Source organism: Echeneis naucrates, chromosome 17, assembly GCF_900963305.1.
Source record: "Echeneis naucrates chromosome 17, fEcheNa1.1, whole genome shotgun sequence".
Taxonomy (NCBI): domain Eukaryota; kingdom Metazoa; phylum Chordata; class Actinopteri; order Carangiformes; family Echeneidae; genus Echeneis; species Echeneis naucrates.
The window spans coordinates 13,106,691-13,124,198 of NC_042527.1; the positions used below are offsets into that span (position 1 = coordinate 13,106,691).

At 40.2% G+C, this 17,508-nt stretch overlaps 1 protein-coding gene across 1 annotated transcript in view; it reads right to left on the reverse strand.

Moving 5' to 3' along the window:
• The window catches only part of LOC115057986 (adenylate cyclase type 1-like), a 29,221-nt gene extending 14,209 nt beyond the window's left edge, over nucleotides 1–15,012 (reverse strand). Inside the window, exons 1-4 of the mRNA XM_029525265.1 lie at nucleotides 14,404–15,012; nucleotides 11,150–11,299; nucleotides 10,702–10,820; nucleotides 4,301–4,412 (exon numbers count right to left, since the gene is read on the reverse strand). Of these exons, the coding sequence (XP_029381125.1) occupies nucleotides 4,301–4,412; nucleotides 10,702–10,820; nucleotides 11,150–11,299; nucleotides 14,404–15,012 (990 nt within the window). The remainder of the gene's footprint in view (nucleotides 1–4,300; nucleotides 4,413–10,701; nucleotides 10,821–11,149; nucleotides 11,300–14,403) is intronic.
• Nucleotides 15,013–17,508: the final 2,496 nt, after the last annotated feature.

Below are 17,508 nucleotides of genomic sequence, written 5' to 3' on the forward strand. Positions count from 1 at the left end.
AAAGTTTGGTACTCTTACATGTAAAAAGAGGATGTAAGATGCCTAGATGCATTATGGGAAGTGTAGGATCCAGTCAGTAGGCTATATATGTTAAATGTTAATTCATGTAACTGTCCCTGCAAACTGGAAGAATGCTGTGACTTATTTTTCATCACAAATATGCAATCATCACTGCATTTTTTTTAATTATTGTTATTTTAGATTTTTTTTTATTTTTTTTTTTTTAAGCTGGGGTATTTGCTCTGGGCTTTTCTACAGTCCACAGGCATCTTAGGGAAGCTGAAGGACTTGACAGTGATCCCTGCACCTGCTCATGAAACAAACCCAAACAGGGTTATTTGAGTTGTGCTTACACCCAGACTTTAGTTTCTGGCAGGCAGCTGTCACAGTGTGGGAAGTAAACGGGCTTTTTGCTAGGTCTAAAAATAATACTGTCGTTTTTCTTTTTTTTCTTTTCGAAGGATCTTAACCAGCGGTACTCCTTTTGTGCTCTATTTTTCTTGGCATAAAGGTTTTGTATTATGCAAACCCACAGATGTACAGATGATCTATAAGGCTTCTTGAACAGGCTTTCAAAGTTTACTTCTTCTTTTTTTTTTTTTTTTTTTTTAAATAACACTTTTTTGTGAATATGCCTTTTTATACAAACTATAGCTTCCTCACAAATGTGCATCCCAATTGAAATCGAATCTCTTATTTACTGTCCCGAAAGGGAAATTTGGTTTGCGAGAATGGTCAACACAACAGAATAATACAATTAGAAACTGATCTGATATACACTATATGTCTTCGTAGTAAGTCACAGTGAAATGTGAAACACTTCATCCATTGGCATTTTTTTAATTGCAATGACAACTAAACCTACAACTGGATTACTATTCCAACAGCTGATGGGACAAATGATCTGAAATATTTACCTGATCTGTGAAAATGACCTTTGCCCGTTTAGTTTGTCTGACTTGATAAATAACAAGGATTGTTGAAGATGGTGCCAGCTATATTTTGGCGAAGTTTGACAGTATTTCCTTATTTCTTTCTATATTTGCTTAGTACACTTAAAAAAAAAATAATCAGAAATAAATAAAATAATCAAAAGTGACTTAACTTTCTCAAGCAGAACAAACTGTAATTGGTATTTTTGGAGATGAAACTAGTGTTGGCCTGAAAAGTAATTTTATCATCCAAACAAGGTGCCCAAGTATTTATATTGGCAGATAGTAGTGAATAATAGTTCGGACAACCGAATGTCAGATTTACTCCTTGGATAAACTTAGATGTTCCCTTAGAAATAGAAAACAAGTAAAATGACAAAATATGGCAATGAATTATCAAAATGTCCGCACACGTTGAAGCGCTGCACATGCGATGCAGGCCGTTTTGTAAGCTTTCACGTGCGAGTGAATGAAAAGGGAACTCTGACTAGTCGAGGAAGTAAGAGACAGTAGATAGATACATCATTGAGTCATCCTAAAAATGGAAACACGAGAAAGCAAGAGAGTGCAGAGAACCATAGGGTATAAAAGACTCAGTTGAGGGAAGTAGGCTGCTGCATGTCAATCACAAAGCTGAGAGACAAGGAGCGGAGGAGTCTGAAAGCTGTGATGCAGGGAGGTGTTGCGAGAGAGACAAGAAAGAAAAGCTTGTGAATCTGTGCCATGGAAACAGCAATGACATGCACACGCACAGGTACACATGCATACATCCATAAAAACACTAAAGTACATCCAGTCCAGAGCTATTAATGTTACGTAGCATCACAACAACCGTCAGCGACCCTCTCCTAACAGAAACTGTTGTGTCAGTTTGTAGACAGACTGTTGGAAACTCAGCCAGGGAGAGGAAGTGTTTACAGAGTGAGGGGGCCAGTTGGTGTGTCAGTTTACATTCTGGTTATCAGCCTCTTTAAAATGCACCACCCCTCTCTGGTGCTTTCTTTCAAAAAGCCGCTCACTTCAGCTGTGAGGAGTAACCAATGTCTCTGTGTTCTGCGTCAGCTGTTTTATGATTGCTGTTTCAGCAACAACCCAGTTTGGGTGGTGAGAAGGTTTTGGGTCTTTCTTGAGATGTTTGTGCCCTCGTCTTCAGTCTCAGTAGTGGTCTGCAGATTCCTGGCTGAAGAGTTACAATAACACATCATTTATTTCCTCACTGTGATGGGGAATAAACTGTAAATACTGATCAGTGTCTTCATGTGGGTTTCACGCAAACTTCGCCAAATCCAAGGAGTTCAGAAAAAAGTTTTTATAAAAGAAAAACCCCCAACAGACAAAATATATATAAAATATATATATAATATGATCAGCATGGTTACTGAAACAAATAGCCATAATGAAACTCCAAGGTCTCCTTTACTTTCCACACCTTTTGTCTTAGCTTGATGGGGTCATTGGAAAAAAAAAATCTGACACTGTACCCAAGTGAAGTAGAAGTTCTACAGCTGCAAACTGCACCCAGCTGTGCTCAAATCTTTACGAGCATGCCTGCATTATAATATGCCCCACACACCCACTGAAATTATAAACAAACCTTAAGCCCCTTGTTTGGAGTCAAAGAGTTTGATATGTTTACTTGTAATAGTTTACATTAGTGGGAATTTCTTATCTGTGGTAGCCTGTCTCTTTCATACAGGATAGGAGAACGGGCACAGCACATTACTTTTGTTTGAATTAAGTGATTATGTATGGAATTCAAAAACTGCTGTGAGGAGAGGAGAGGAGAGGAGAGGAGAGGAAACTTAGTCTACTACATCAGTAGCATTTTTAGAAGAACACTGTGTTCCTGGCCCATTTCCAATGCTGCTTGACAAGTCCAAAGAGTGGACAGGTGGTGTGGGGATGGTGCTGGAATGGTATTATGAGATGATAACCAGTGGCCATGTGGTATCGCCTGTTCTTCGGATGGAACGAGAAAAGTCTGCATACCCACAGTGACCACAACTATGAGTCACTGGCACCGCCACTTCCTGCCAAAGCGGATCAGAATGAGCGGGGCTTTGGGTCAGTGCAAGGCTAGAACATCTGATGACAAGTTTCATGGCTGGGGACAGCCTTTCGGTGTAATATGAGGCTCTCAGCCAGCAGCAAACCAGAGATCAAACCAATCTATTCAGTTGTAACTAAAAGAATGAGACAGCTCAAATCACAACAGCAAGGCATCTAGCTGAAGACACCATCTCTTCTGGCCAAACAACTCTAACGAACGTAACATCTTTGAAATTCATGGAGGAAAAGGCTTGAATCAAAGCTCATTGATTTGCTGCCATGACTTGACTTATAAATGAGCCGTAAGTGCACATGCCTATACTGTAATGCATGGAATCATTTTGGCTAACAGCATCTCAGGGTAAAGTGCAACCCCATGCAAAATAAATACTGCGTTTGACAAACTGAACAGCAACAACCAGGTAAGGCAATGACAATTAATAGTTCAAATGGGCTAACCCTTTTTGGCAGTTCTCATTTTGTGCCATATAAACAAGCAAGTTAAAAATAGCCCCTCTTAACACAGCCAAGTAAAACCTTCCATGAAAGCAAAAAAAAAGGTTGGTTGTAATCCTATGGATTAATGGATTTGACAAGGGCATGTGCCCAGTGTAAGTAATAGAGGCCAGATTACATGTAGATAAGGCTGTGGAAGGGTGATCTGCAGGGGCTCACCGACCAAATATACTGCATGTGTCAGCCAAACTCACATTGCAACAGAACAGAGAGAAATAAAAACCCTTTTTTTTTTTTAAAGCTTTGTTTATTCTGATCGATATGATGTGAACTAAAACTATGATTTTGGAACACTAGTCTTAACACAACAATGTTTATTTTAATACATTTTAAACTGCAGAGTTGCAATAACAGCAAAAGTTGTCCAAATGTCCTGCACTGAAATCAAGAAAGAGTGAAATATTGACAGATGGGGGGAGCTGAAAATCTTCCACATATGCTAACCAAGTGTGATTGGGACGAGTGGTCGCTTCATACAGTTCATTCACACAACCGGAGTAGTGGCGAGATTTAGCCCTGGGTAAATCTGGCTTAGATTAAAAAGGTCTGTCAACTCTTCCTCAAATGAAGCGCTGGGTAATCATATTAAGCATCATATGGGCTTCCAGTATTCACTGTGACATCATGCTAAGCTGGTACAACAGTGGATTGTGCCAGCAGCCTGTGGCCAAAGCAGGACACACACAAACTTGCTGTTCCGCCATGTCAAAGTTTGCGGTCACACAGAGAAAATGAGCAGCTTTTTTGTGCCAACACTGAGTGTAATTGAGGGGCATTTATTCAAAGACAGGAATCAGACTTACCGTGGCAAGCTCATCAAACTTTCCAAAAAGCTCATTTAGTAGTTTAACCAGCTCCTGGGCTGTACACTGGGAGGCCAGGCTGGTGAAACCAACTATGTCTGCAAACAGGATGCTGTAATAGGGAGAGAAAAGAAGCTATTGAGTCATTGCAGGTTATTTATAGCAGCATGTTATACTGTATAAACCAAACAAGATTACTGGGTGCCTGATCAGATTAGCTCACAGGAATTTGTTTTAAATGATTTTGAGGAAGCCAAAGTCAATTTCTTTTTGGATAATGTGTTTGCAACAAACTAATCAAACATTCAAATTAATGACCTGCAGCGGGGAAGAAAAAAAATTTGAGAGCCTCTTTGCTTTTCTAACTGGCTGGGAGCACAGTTGAGCAGAGCGACTGAAAATAGAAGCACAGAGCTTTCTCACGGGGATAAAGGTGGAGACGTCCCAGAGAAGAGCCATTGTAGGATTTCATGTAACCATCAGGCTGCTGTCAGCATGTCCAAGTGAGCTTGTATTCATTTCAGAAAGCTGATATATGTAACTAAAAGTGCAAAAAAAAAAAAAAAAAAAAGCAGTTTCTAAATGAAAATTAAAAGCTACTCAACACCAATATTGGTGGTGTTTGTTCTAACCTTTGCACTCAAAAAGTTCATTAGCAAAGGATTTACTTATTTGTATTAATATTTAAGACTTAGGACTGATATTCCCTTGAAACATTTTCCTCATTTTGCGTTGCACAAGAGCTGCTTCTAAGATGACAATAAAGGTTGATTTGATTTGAGGATATTTTAATTTTGTTTGTATTTCTGCCTCAACATTAATATCCACCTCCTCACACCAGTAGTTTCGTTGGTTCATTATCTATAAAGGGATTCACCAAAAAAAATGAAAGAATAAATATTAATAGTTAGAGCAGCTGTGCAGGCACTTAAGCGCAGTGTGACATGGAAATCTGAGGTTAAAGGACATAGCTGTCATCCTCAACGTCTGATTATTGTCTACAACTGGATAACAAAATGCACCATGGAAAAGAGACAGCTAAAATTAGACGTCTTAACTCAGAAAACTGAAATGTGGAAAGCCTGTCTTGTGTCAACAACTGCAGAGTAATGGGATATGGCACGTTCATCATTAGTGCCGCACCAAATTTGCAACAGCACCCCAGAGGGCTGAATCTTGGACACTGTTTCCACGTAGATGTCTGTTGTGTAGAATTTGAAATTTCTTGACACAAAAAATGTGAAAAATTCAGATTTTCAACAAGAATAGCCGTTCACGTTCACTCTTAATATATTTGATGCATTTTGTGAAGTGTGCTTATCTTATTTCATTGCTGATGTTCTATTGTACTGTAGCTTGACAACAAACCCTGGGAGGAAAGGTCACTACTGTTGAAAACTCCTAATATGGTCCGTTACTATTGTGCCCCTGAGAATCCGACTCATTATCAGACCAGGGAAGGAGCTTTTCCAGTGAAGGATTTGCCCTGAGTGCTTGCAGAGGGTGTGAACTGGATTCATCATCAAACTCTGACTGTCCTGAACAACTTGCATGTCTGCACCTTTCCTACTGACGGCAGACCGGCGTCTTCATGTGGGCTGGAGTTTTCACATTGTGACAGAGTGCTGGATCTCTAAGGGAGAGCTGCTAAATGTCATTTTGTTGTCTCACAGATGTCACCATAATGAGCAGCAATGGATTCCATTTGTGTGAATGTTTTAATTGGTAAACCATCTGCGAGTGACAAATATTTGGAACATTAAATATCGCGTTAGAGTAAACACTTAAAGTTGAATTTGCTTAAAAAGGCTGAATTTGATGCTGTGATGTATTCCAGAACTGTGGGCAAAATAAGACACGTAATGACACTATGGATACGTTTGAAGCATCTTTTCATTTGTGCAATAAATTACCCAACAAAAGACCAAATAGCTGGATAAATAACAAATTGATTTTGACTGATCAGCCCACACAACACATGGAAGTTATTTATCTCAACACCACAATTTTTGTCTTATGACTTTCTCTGGCCTTGTTTTTAATTAATTTTTTTCCCTTTAAATTGTTTTGAATAAAAACTGCCTTTTCATCATTTAACCATCAAAGACAATTGGACTGAAATACAAACTCAAACAAGCTGCTCATAAAATTAACTGTCAGTTCGCTGTCCTATCTTGCTGATTTGAATCTCTACTACTTTTAGTTTTGCACAAATGTCTTTAATAATATAATATGACCGAGGCTCCAACTCTACATGTGGCTATGCATGAAGCGCTAACCTGCCATGTTTATGCCGCAGACAGAATCTCATTGAGTGCATGGCGCCAACGTCTCATGACCTCCTGTGAACTTCACTGAAAATCAGTTATTATTGGCTTTGTTTACCTCATTTCAACCACAAACACATCACATCGCTGTGTGTTCTCTTTAATGCACCACTGAAGATGCAACGTGCTTTAACAGACAATTGAAGACTCTTTGCAAAGATCTACTGTCATTATGGTGGCATACTCTGTAAAGACTGCACAGAGAAGTTTAGGACATCAAAAGGAGTCTAAAGACGTTTGTGGGTTCAAAATGAGCCACAGATTTGTGTTAGTAACTGCATATTTCTCTTGTATGATGAAATACCTTACCAACATGAGATACTTGTTCCACTCAGCATATCACAGAGGTGCATAAATTCAGGAATGTGCATTCAAAAAGAGAATATATGAGCTTATTCGGTAATTAGTAACTGTATCTACGTGCGCCGGGACAGCCAAACTAAATCATAAAGACAAATATAAATGCTGGTGTCAGGTGTGTGCTGAACGGTGCAGTTCATATCACTAAAATCTGGGTCTTACTTTCACCTGCACAGCATTACTTTTAATATATCTCTGCACAACATGTTTAAAGTTTATTTCTAAAACGGCAGCTGAAATGCTGCGATCTGATTGGCTCACAGGCGTTGTATGGGCAACGGGTACAACAGCTATACACAGAGCCGTAGCTATACTTTGTGTAGGTAGCCTTCTGCCTCTGTTTTTGTTGGGAGATTTTCACACAGAATTGGCAGTTGTGTTAAAAATACTTTTCATTGAGTAAATTCAAACCTCCGAGCGACTCACATTATTTATGAGCTGAACAACAGAAGCAGAAGTTGCAGACTGTGGACTTCATCTGGGAACTTATGCAACTGATTTCAAATGTCCTCCAGCAAAATCTTCAAAACAAAGCAATGCAGGAGTCTTGGCAGGAGCTCTAAGTTACTCTTCACTCAGCATTTTCCTCAACCAAACCTACTTTACTATAGTCGATGAGGTGAAAACCTGATACCCAACTACAGCCTCTGACTCACTAAATTCATCAACTACAGCAAACAAAGGTCCAGCAGTTCACATGAACAAGCCACATAATACAAACATGATTACTGTAACCTGCGGTAACCTGGCTAATATCTAATGTCTAATCATCTGATTCAACCCATCCATCCATCTTCTACAGCTTTTCTGTTCACAGGGGTGCTGGAGCCAATCCCAGCTCACTCTGGGTGAGGGCGGGGTCACCTTGGACAGGTCTCCAGGCCATCACAGAGACAGACAGAGACCAACACCCACTCACACTCACACTCAGACCTACAAACAATTTAGAGTCAGCAATTAACCCAAACATGGTGTCTTTGGACGGTGGGAGGAAACCGGAGTACCCGGAGGAGACCCACACAGGCACGGGCAGAACATGCAAACTCTGCACAGAAAGGCCTGATTCAATCCCCCTACCAAAAAAAAAAGATGATAACAGGAGAACATATTTTAACTGCATATTTTTCAACGATAAAATGTAATTTCTTTAGTGGGAATGAGCTTCTACAAACGGGAATGAGCTTCTACAAACGTTAAAAAGTCACTGAAGTCGGTCATCTTTGAAATCTAGATTTCTTACAGTGAACTAATTCACTGCAGGAAACCATTTTTCATCAACTCTTTAATACAACTTTCTGCACTGCTAACTGAGCAACAGACATCTACTCAGTAAAGTGGATTCACTGGCGGAAATTTGTCTTTCGCATTTATTATCCATGGGAGGGGGGCTAAATGGGTTGATCACAATGTAAAAAGCAAACAGTAATAATACATGCTGAATCAAAGAGAGTGCAAGACTATAAATGATGATAAATCTGAAAGCTATTTAATTAAAAGAGCAATGTGATATTAAAGTGTTTACTCATAATTCATTGCTCTGTTTTCCTATTATTAATCATTTACATAATAAAATTGTAATCCATCATAGGTGACATGATATATGAAGAAATCGTTTATTTACTGGTTGTTTAAAAATGTCCATCCCTCACAAAAATCACCTCATTATCATATCAAATGGAGGAATTTGTGTCAGTATGTGGTTTGAATATTGCACATACCTATTGAAAAAATGTTGTATTTGTTACTTCTGTAGTCACATTTCTTTTTTTAGTGAATGATTACTATAATATCCCTGCAGGCAGGATTTTAATCAGATCAAACACTGCCCACAGTCTCAGAACATCATGGAGAAAACTCTGAGTAAATTGTGCTGCACGCTGTTTGCTTTGTAATTACAGTCCACCCAAATCACATAAATCAGGTCTGCATCCAGTCCTGATCACGCTCAAAGGGTGGTGCTATCTGAAGGAGTTCAAGGCACAAAAGCAATCAGTAGAGCACCAAGATATTTGACCACTGCACACTCACAAATACACACAGACAGACAGACAGACACACACACACACACACACACACACACACACACACACACACACACACACACACGCACAGTTATGCAACCAGAATTTAGTCTCCATTGCATTTAATCCCCTGTAGCAACTTAATCCTGGGGCTAAGCAAACTCTCCTGCTCAAGCCTCCCTGCTGCTCTGAGAACACAGAGGGAATGACGAAGAGGAGAAGATAAGAAAAGGGAAACAAGGAAAATGGAGCATTATGACGAGGATTTAACAATGAAGCAAGAGACACAGACCAATAAGGACTGATGCAAAAAGGAACTAGAGAAACCTAATTCAGGAACTGCAGAGCGGAGCAATTAATGTCATGTTTTCAGACCAACTGTTCAAGTTTTACTGAAAAAGGGTTAAGTGACTAAGCTAACCAGATCTGAAAGAGTCAAGAGGAAATAAAGGGCTGAGGCACAGCAAATGGAAATGGAAATGGAAAGTATTTGTGCTTGGAGTACACAGTACATAACAAATATAAGTGTTTTTTTTTTTTTTTATTTCAGTTTGATGCAACTTCATATACTACACTTTTTTTTCCCCCATTACGTTGAATTGCCTCCTTTTGACTGTCTTTGTATATAAAATGTTGCTTATATGTAAATGCATCGTTCATAATAACTATACTGTACTATAAAATAATATAACAAATGACAGATGTCATTCTTCTACATAATGACTACTCTCACCCTACCTGCTGATATATTTAGCTGATAATATGATATTTTATAATATTTTGGATGCTGGACTTTCCACTTTCAGTGGTTATTTAGTTTTAACTTGTATAATTTTTACATTTAAGTATTTTTAGCAAATTATTATTATGTAGCTAATGTCTAGATTTGACATACAGCTTGAAGCAATACAACACTCACAATGAGATGGGTCACACACTAATTTACCTCTTCATCACACATTTCAGGTAACCTGGGATTCAATCTTGACAGCCATGCAGGATACAGAATAAGTTCCAGGGAAAATGTCCTCACTTAGCATTGATCTGTCTTTTTCTTTTCCCCAACGGAAACTCCAGAAATCTTGTTGCCCCTGGGTGGCCTGCTGTGAATGACAGGCCAGGAGCTGGCACGTACAGTACACCTCTGCCAAAATTAGCCATTGCCCAGCAAAATATGATCAGGCCATGACCTTGACATTAGTAGACGTTGAATCAATTCCTTGTGACCAATGTAGCATTACACAATCACTGCGCCCAAATTTCCCTATTATTAGTAAACAAGAATTTTTGCCATGATTTCATTGTTATCTGGACTGATAATAAGCAAGTGAGTTGGGGTGCGACCCTTCATATTCAGTGTGAAGCATTAAATATTTCAGTTTTGGCAGCCTGGGGCTGTGTTAATGTTTCAAGATGCCGTTGGGTCAGATCACATTATATTGTGTAGCCTTCAGTGTTCTTTCCAAAGGACATGTTTGGTCAAGTTATTCACCTCCTTTTTAGCACACACTGTGATGCACTGAGACAGCATTTATTCCACTATTTCAAATGGAAATTATCCCGCAAGGAGAATGGAGTGTCTGCAAATGCTACTGTTAAAAGTTGAATTAGTTAATTCAATTTACAGCTAAGAGGAGTTTAAATACCACTGTGACTCATCCATGGTTGTGTTGGGTTGATGTGAGGATCCTACCTGACATTGTCATGGCGCTGTATGTAGATTTTGTGAAAGATCCTTTCTGGGGGCTTCAGGAAATCCTCTTTCATCTCCATAGCTACGTTCCTGGGCAACAGACTCATTAGCAGGCGCTCCTGAGTGTGAGTGTGTGTGTGTGTGCGTGCACATAGGTGTTTGGTAAAGAGAAATGGGGAAAGAAAGGAAAGATAAAATAAGACTAAACATACATTTATACAACCAGATGCAGCAAAGTTATCATAGGACAAAATGTTAGTAGCGATAAGAAATGTGTGAGACAAAAAGGTATGAAAAATAACAGAAACGAATAATGTGTCAAAATGACTTGGAGCAGATATAAAGAAATGTGTTTCTGTGTGTGTGTGTGTGTGTGTGGAGGGGGGGCATAGACATACATCTATTTCTAATTTTACCCGTAGTTGCAGCTGTATACAGATGCATGTACCTGCTTCTCATTCTCATCCTCCATGCGGAGTCTCTCTTCAATGCAGTTGCGAGCCTGCAGGAAGGCCTTCCTCTGGGCTCGTTCTGTCAGGATGCGCACAAACAGCCCTGACAGGTTGACACTGGTGAACAGCACTGTGTTGGCAACCAACTGCAAACAGGGAAAAAAAAATACCCACAATACATTGTTTAATTTCTTCAGTACTGCTATTAAAAGCATATCCATTTGCCTGAAAAGAAATAATTACCAGTTTCTACAAATGAATCGACTGTGAGACAGTTTAGGTTTAATTTAAACTGCAAACTATCATATAGTTTTGCGTCACTTTAATTAGATGTGCTTAAAAATTTTGAGTGAAAAAAGAATTAGTATTTCCAGATTTTTTAAATAATTAAATCATGATCATGTCATTTGGTCATTATTCCATACTTATAGATTTATCTGTTTGTCTTTTTTCTGTGTATATTTAGTATTCATTCCAGATATGTTTATTTGAAGTCCGTCTTAGTTCTGTAATTGTGTGTTTTAGTCTTTCGCGTGCTATATATTGTGTTTGTATTTCCTTGAAACCAGCTTGAAAGAGATAAATGAAGTTGTAATCAACTGACATTAATGCATTCTCCATAAACTATCCCATTATAAATATTACTTTTTGAGTGGTTATCTATAACTATTCTAATCAGAAACTTTACTTTCGCCGTTTGGATTCCCACCTGCATGATGCAACATGCTCCAAAACTAAATGAAGTTCAACAAATGTCCTCACATACGAGAAGTGTCGGAGACAGTGGCTGGGCACAATATTTCTCTATTTTGGGCATCTGTGACATTAAAACTTTGAAGAATTTGAGCTTTGGTTTATCTGTCAAATCAGATGCAGAAGCTGCATGACTGCTTAAACCTTTTGCAGGACACAAAGGAAAGAGGGCTTTTTTTTTCCCTGCATAACTGAGGTTGGTAGACTGTGACTTTGTACACAAATTCGACAAGGTCCTATATTGCCCTCTAGCATGCACACAAGCAAGCTGTCACCCCGGGCCGTTATTAGATAGATTAGATTATTCAAAAAAATAAAGGAATTCATTCCCTTCATAGCTTAGGTCATCCATCATTGGTGTTTTCCACAGTATATTTGACCTCAAGAAAAGCCCTAACAAATTATATTATCCTATCCTTACAATGATCAGGGTCATTGTGTCATTCTAGGGTATAAATGCATCAGCGAGCATCATAAATGTCATAAGATACACACATTATTTCTTAAATGTAATTTACATCTAACACCACCGACAGGCATGTTTTCTGGTCCAATGAATAATAGATTGCTTTGAAAAGACAGTTTTTGGCAGCAGCAGTCAGTCTTTGTGCTTGGCACAAGTGCTGGCAAGCATCAACATGTTCGACTTACGTTCAAGTTACTTTGTAGTCTTCAGTGAGTAAATGCAGACACCTGATTTAAGCAGTGTACAATACTCATTCCTCTGCTTATCAGAGGCAATAACTCCAATTCGCATCTAAATGGCAGTTTATTGATCTTATTGCAATGCACCCCCGTTTAGTAGCTAGTTCAACCATGGGTTAGAGCAATAATAAAAATTAGAGCCTCAATGTCTGTTTTCAAGTGTATACCCGATGCACTTGAAAAGAGACAAATGCTCTCATTTATTATGCATCTCATAACTGCTGCATTCGATGTTAAGCGGCAAAGACATTGAGAAGTTCTATGTTATTTTGTATTACAGTTATTTGATTTCTGTGATATACTATATATTTGCCTGTGGTGCAAAATGTGTTTGAGCTTTATGTTGTCATGCAAGGTTGTAAACTATTGCCATAAAACATTCCACTGTGACAAATAAAAGAATAGTCTATATCATTTAAAACATGTTCAGCGTCACATCATGACTCACTAGTAAGAATCTTTTTTTTTTTATTTAGTTATATTTCTTGCTCAATTTAGTAATAAGATATTTCAGATAGAGTGAGCAATGAAAGCAGACAGCACTGTAGGCTGAGTGCCTGGGACCTATGTGGCTTGTTGGTGCGAACCTGGGTTGTGCAGGGTCATCCCACACAGCTCATCTCGAAGCTTAATGGATTAGCTATCTCTGTTAGTACAGCTAACACTGTCCTTCACATAGCTACTCAGGTATCTCATAGCCTACGTACAGGGAAAACAATCTCCTGTACAAATGGTGTTATCATCTGAAGGCTTGACAAACTGATCAAATCTTGATTTTGATTTCCAAGAAACGTCCTATGTCACACAGAGGCAAAAAGGTTCTATTTCTCCTGGACGGTTTTGACTGATGTGACATATCTCCTTCCTTCACACCTGATGACACTCGGAAATGTGGTGTGCATGGGTGTGTGTTATGTGTGTGTTGCATTGTGACAGAAAAAGGTACAAGGATATGAATGTGCAGAGAGAGGTGTACCAATTTCCATCTCAGCTCTCAAATGACATGCATGACTTTGCCCTCTTTTTCATAACTGAAGCATATAGTGTGGTGAAAGTGGTGTATGCATGTATGCATGTATGTGTGTGTGTGTGTGTGTGTGTGTGTGCGTGTGTGTGTGTTCGTTCCCCAGATTTGCCCTACTTCTGGTGCTAGCAGGATGTCACTCTGGTTCTTCATTCCCTGGCTGCTCCTTTAGGGCTGAATCATGTCCCCTGGGAAACAGTCATGGGGACATAGAAAGCTTGGCGTTTTAATTTTTCCTCTCTTTCTTGGGTATCTTTCTCTGGAATTAGAGGCACGCATAATCACAGCTCCAGGCTAAGGAGTCGTCCACTAATAATTACCAAACTCACGAAATGAGCAGTGCAAAATCTCTTGCAGGTGGACCATCTGCATACTAAGGAAGAAGTATTCGAGCAGAGATTCACACAGTTTCACTTTCTGTTTGTCCACCACAAGTTAGGATCTGAGATTCTCTTTTAGTGCTGAGTTGACTAGAAGTGCCTTTTTTATTTATTTATTTTTTGCAACCAAAACAGGTCGATGCAGAATTACACTTTTGTCAAATTTGATCCGAGCTTGAGCAAATCCTATCAAGTCTAACCGCAGGGAGCTGTCCTTGGTGCTGAAGTCAACATCCTGTGTTGTGCTGCATGGCCTCATGATACATTATATGGTGCTGGATGTGTATGTAGATGATGTTGAATTACGGTGATTAACTATAGGCCTTGTAGTGGGGAAAAACGATAAATGCACTAAAGGCACCGTGATCCGTGTGCAGCACATACATACCGATCTCCACAGTTTCTGCGTTTTCACTGTGACTGACGAGGCGGTCACAATCAAATGCGAAATTGAGACCATTATTCCAAGCACAACAGCCAAGAGCGTCCGCACAGGTAGGAGCGCGTAGGCGACGAAGGTGACCAGGATGAGCTGCCACATGCCTTGTTCCGGGGACGTCGGCGGCTCCATCCCCATCGCGCCCAGGGAGAAGGGACAGCAGAGGAAAGAGAAAGTGAAGCCGAAGAGCAGCGTCAGGTTGACGATCTGTTGGAGCTGAGTCACTTGCAGGTACTTGACATTAGTTACGATGAACAGGGAGACGAAGATGACACAGTGGACCGGATGGGACCCCTTGGAGATGGTGAGGCTGGGGCCGGACAGCAACTCTACCACGGCCAGTGTCGAGGACATGAAGATGAGCACGGCCAGGGCTTTGAGGGTGGACGTCTGCTCCAGCTTCAGGTTGTAGTTCTGGAAGAGGGACTCGAACTCCTTGCAGTCGAACTCGTCCTCGCACACGATGGTGGTCAAAGGGACACCCGGTGGGCAGTGACTTCTCTTCCGCCTGGTTTTGACTTTCTGAAACGGTATTTCCTCCATGCCAGTGCCATTCATAAACTGAATACCTGCTCACCAGCTTAGGTCAGACGGAACACCGGATCTTCCCCCACCGACCCGACACAGAGCGGAGCCAGCGGTGTGAAATAAAAAAATAAAGAAATAAAAATAAGAAAGAGAAGAAGAAGACGCGCACGGCAGGCTGGGAGCAGAGCGTCCCAGATAGGGGAGACTGGCCGGTGGCCACAGACGCGCTCCTCACTATCCACAGGTTGGATTGTGTTGATTGGTGAGATCAGCCTCCAAAGAATCATTCATCTCCCGGCTTTTCTTAGACCCCAATCTGTAAGACAAAAAAAATGTCCCAAAAAAAAAAAAAAAAAAAAAAAAAAAAAAAAAAACCCACAAAAAATTCAGCATCGGCTTTGTCGCCACATGAAGAGCAGCGCACACGACGCCTAGTTCAGATGGTAACAGCTTTTGGCTGGGCTCAGATAGGATCACGCCTGCGCATTATGAGGTGAAGATAAGACAGGTCTCAGCTACTCAACACACAGTCAAGACGATTGGACTGGTGCGACTGCAGAGCAGTCACAGGACAGTGCATGCATCATCCATAATTGCAACCCCCCCCCCCCCCCCCCCCCCACCTACACATGACCTGTTTCCACCATTACACTCTATGCAATCTAATTTTTTGCATTTAGTGATTCATTTATTCTCTTCCTTTTCCTGACACCCACACTCACACACATGCATTAAACACAGGGGATGGAAGGGAAGGAGGCAGGATGAATACATGTGCTGTATATCAATGTTTTCAGACTATGATTCACCACAGATGCTCCTAAGCTGGCAACTACTGGAGCCCATTTGGCTGGCAGGTACGGGTATGGACCAACAAGCGTGCACGCCGTTCATCATAATGATTTTTATATTGCCAGGGAGTCAACCACCCTCACCATCAGCACCTTCTTGGCATTCAGGCGGTGGTGTCTCATTCATTACCACGGGATGATTAGTCATCCGTCACAGGCTGCCATTGCCATGACCCGTCAGTACCAGGGAGGAGTGAAAGAAAGTGACAGATGGATAGCCCATGCCAAAGTCCAGCAGTCCACCGTGCTACCAGGACAAGTCACACGCCTTCTGTTCTCCCCCTCCGGCTCTTCCCCCTCGCTCTCTCTCAGATGTTACTATTCTAGCTTTCACTGATCTAATTCAGCAACAGTGTGACAGGTAAACAAAAAGACAGAAAAGGATGAGGTGGAGGGAAAACTGACAGAAAAATAAAGACTTTGGCAGCCAACCAAATTCTAAAAACAACAACAAAAAAAAGAGGCAATAATTTATAAAAATGTCGTGTGGCAAAAAAATTTTAAAAGAAAAAGAAAATGCCGCATGTAAACCTAGTCCTGGCAATAATGAGTTTCTCTGACGACAAATATCTCAGACTGGTTAATCAACCAACAATCCATTAATCATTTAAGTCAACGGTCAAGCAAAACCATACTCTAGATTGTCTAATAAGAAAGTCTGCTGTTTCCCTACTTAATTTTCTTAAAAATAGAGTGCCTTGCTGGATGGCGTTCTTCACTGTTTTCTGACATTTTATACAAACAAAAATCAAGTCAAATCAAATTGCAGACTTGTTTTAAGATAAAAAAAAAAAAATCCTTGAAAAAAACGCTATAAAAGTTGTAAACTATTAACCTTATATTCTCCACAGAGAAGCTTGAACTTCAAGATGAAGTTAGAATTTGAACAAGCATTATTGAGCACAAATGAAAAGCATAAGTGCCGTCACAAATGATTTGTCAGGACGTACGTCCTATTGTAAGTCTATTCGTAGCCCTTACCTTTCCTTCTCAGCTGCCTGCCAGTCTCTCTCCTGTGTTACCTACCCCTGCTCCTCTGAGAGGACAATGTGGGACACAGGATATAGGGCATGGTACTTTTAGGCTGATATGGTGTCTTGTATAGAAGGTTTTACCTTGATATTTCTTATTGGATTTTATTAGCTGACAAGCAAATCTGATGTCATATTGTAGCCTGCCTCTCAGTGATCCAGATGCTGCAGCAAGACTCTCGCAAACACGATATGCAAATGACACAAAACAGTTGTTGCATGTTGCCTAGATTGTAATTAATCTTGCATTGATTTCCTGTCATCGCCTTGATCAATATTTCAATATTCCTTGTGCAAACGCTGCTAGATCGTTCTCCAAAATTAACTGTGCTGTTCTCAGTTGTAGGAGATCCCATATTCCTTTGATGCAAATGCCAACTTATGCATTCAAACAAGATGAAAATCTGACATTCAAATTGCCATTTGTGTATCTGCCCATGCAGATTTGTATTTTTTAATTTATTTATTTTTGACCACTGTTGACTGACAATTGTTTTTTGTTTTGTTTTTTTTTTTGCATGTGTGAAGTTGTCCAGACCTCTTGGCCCGTTTGTGGCGGGGAACACTGGGGGATAAGAGAGGCATCGTGTGGCATGAAAGTGTTATTCCCTGTGCTTTTGTGTCTTCAGGTGTAAGTGCATGGT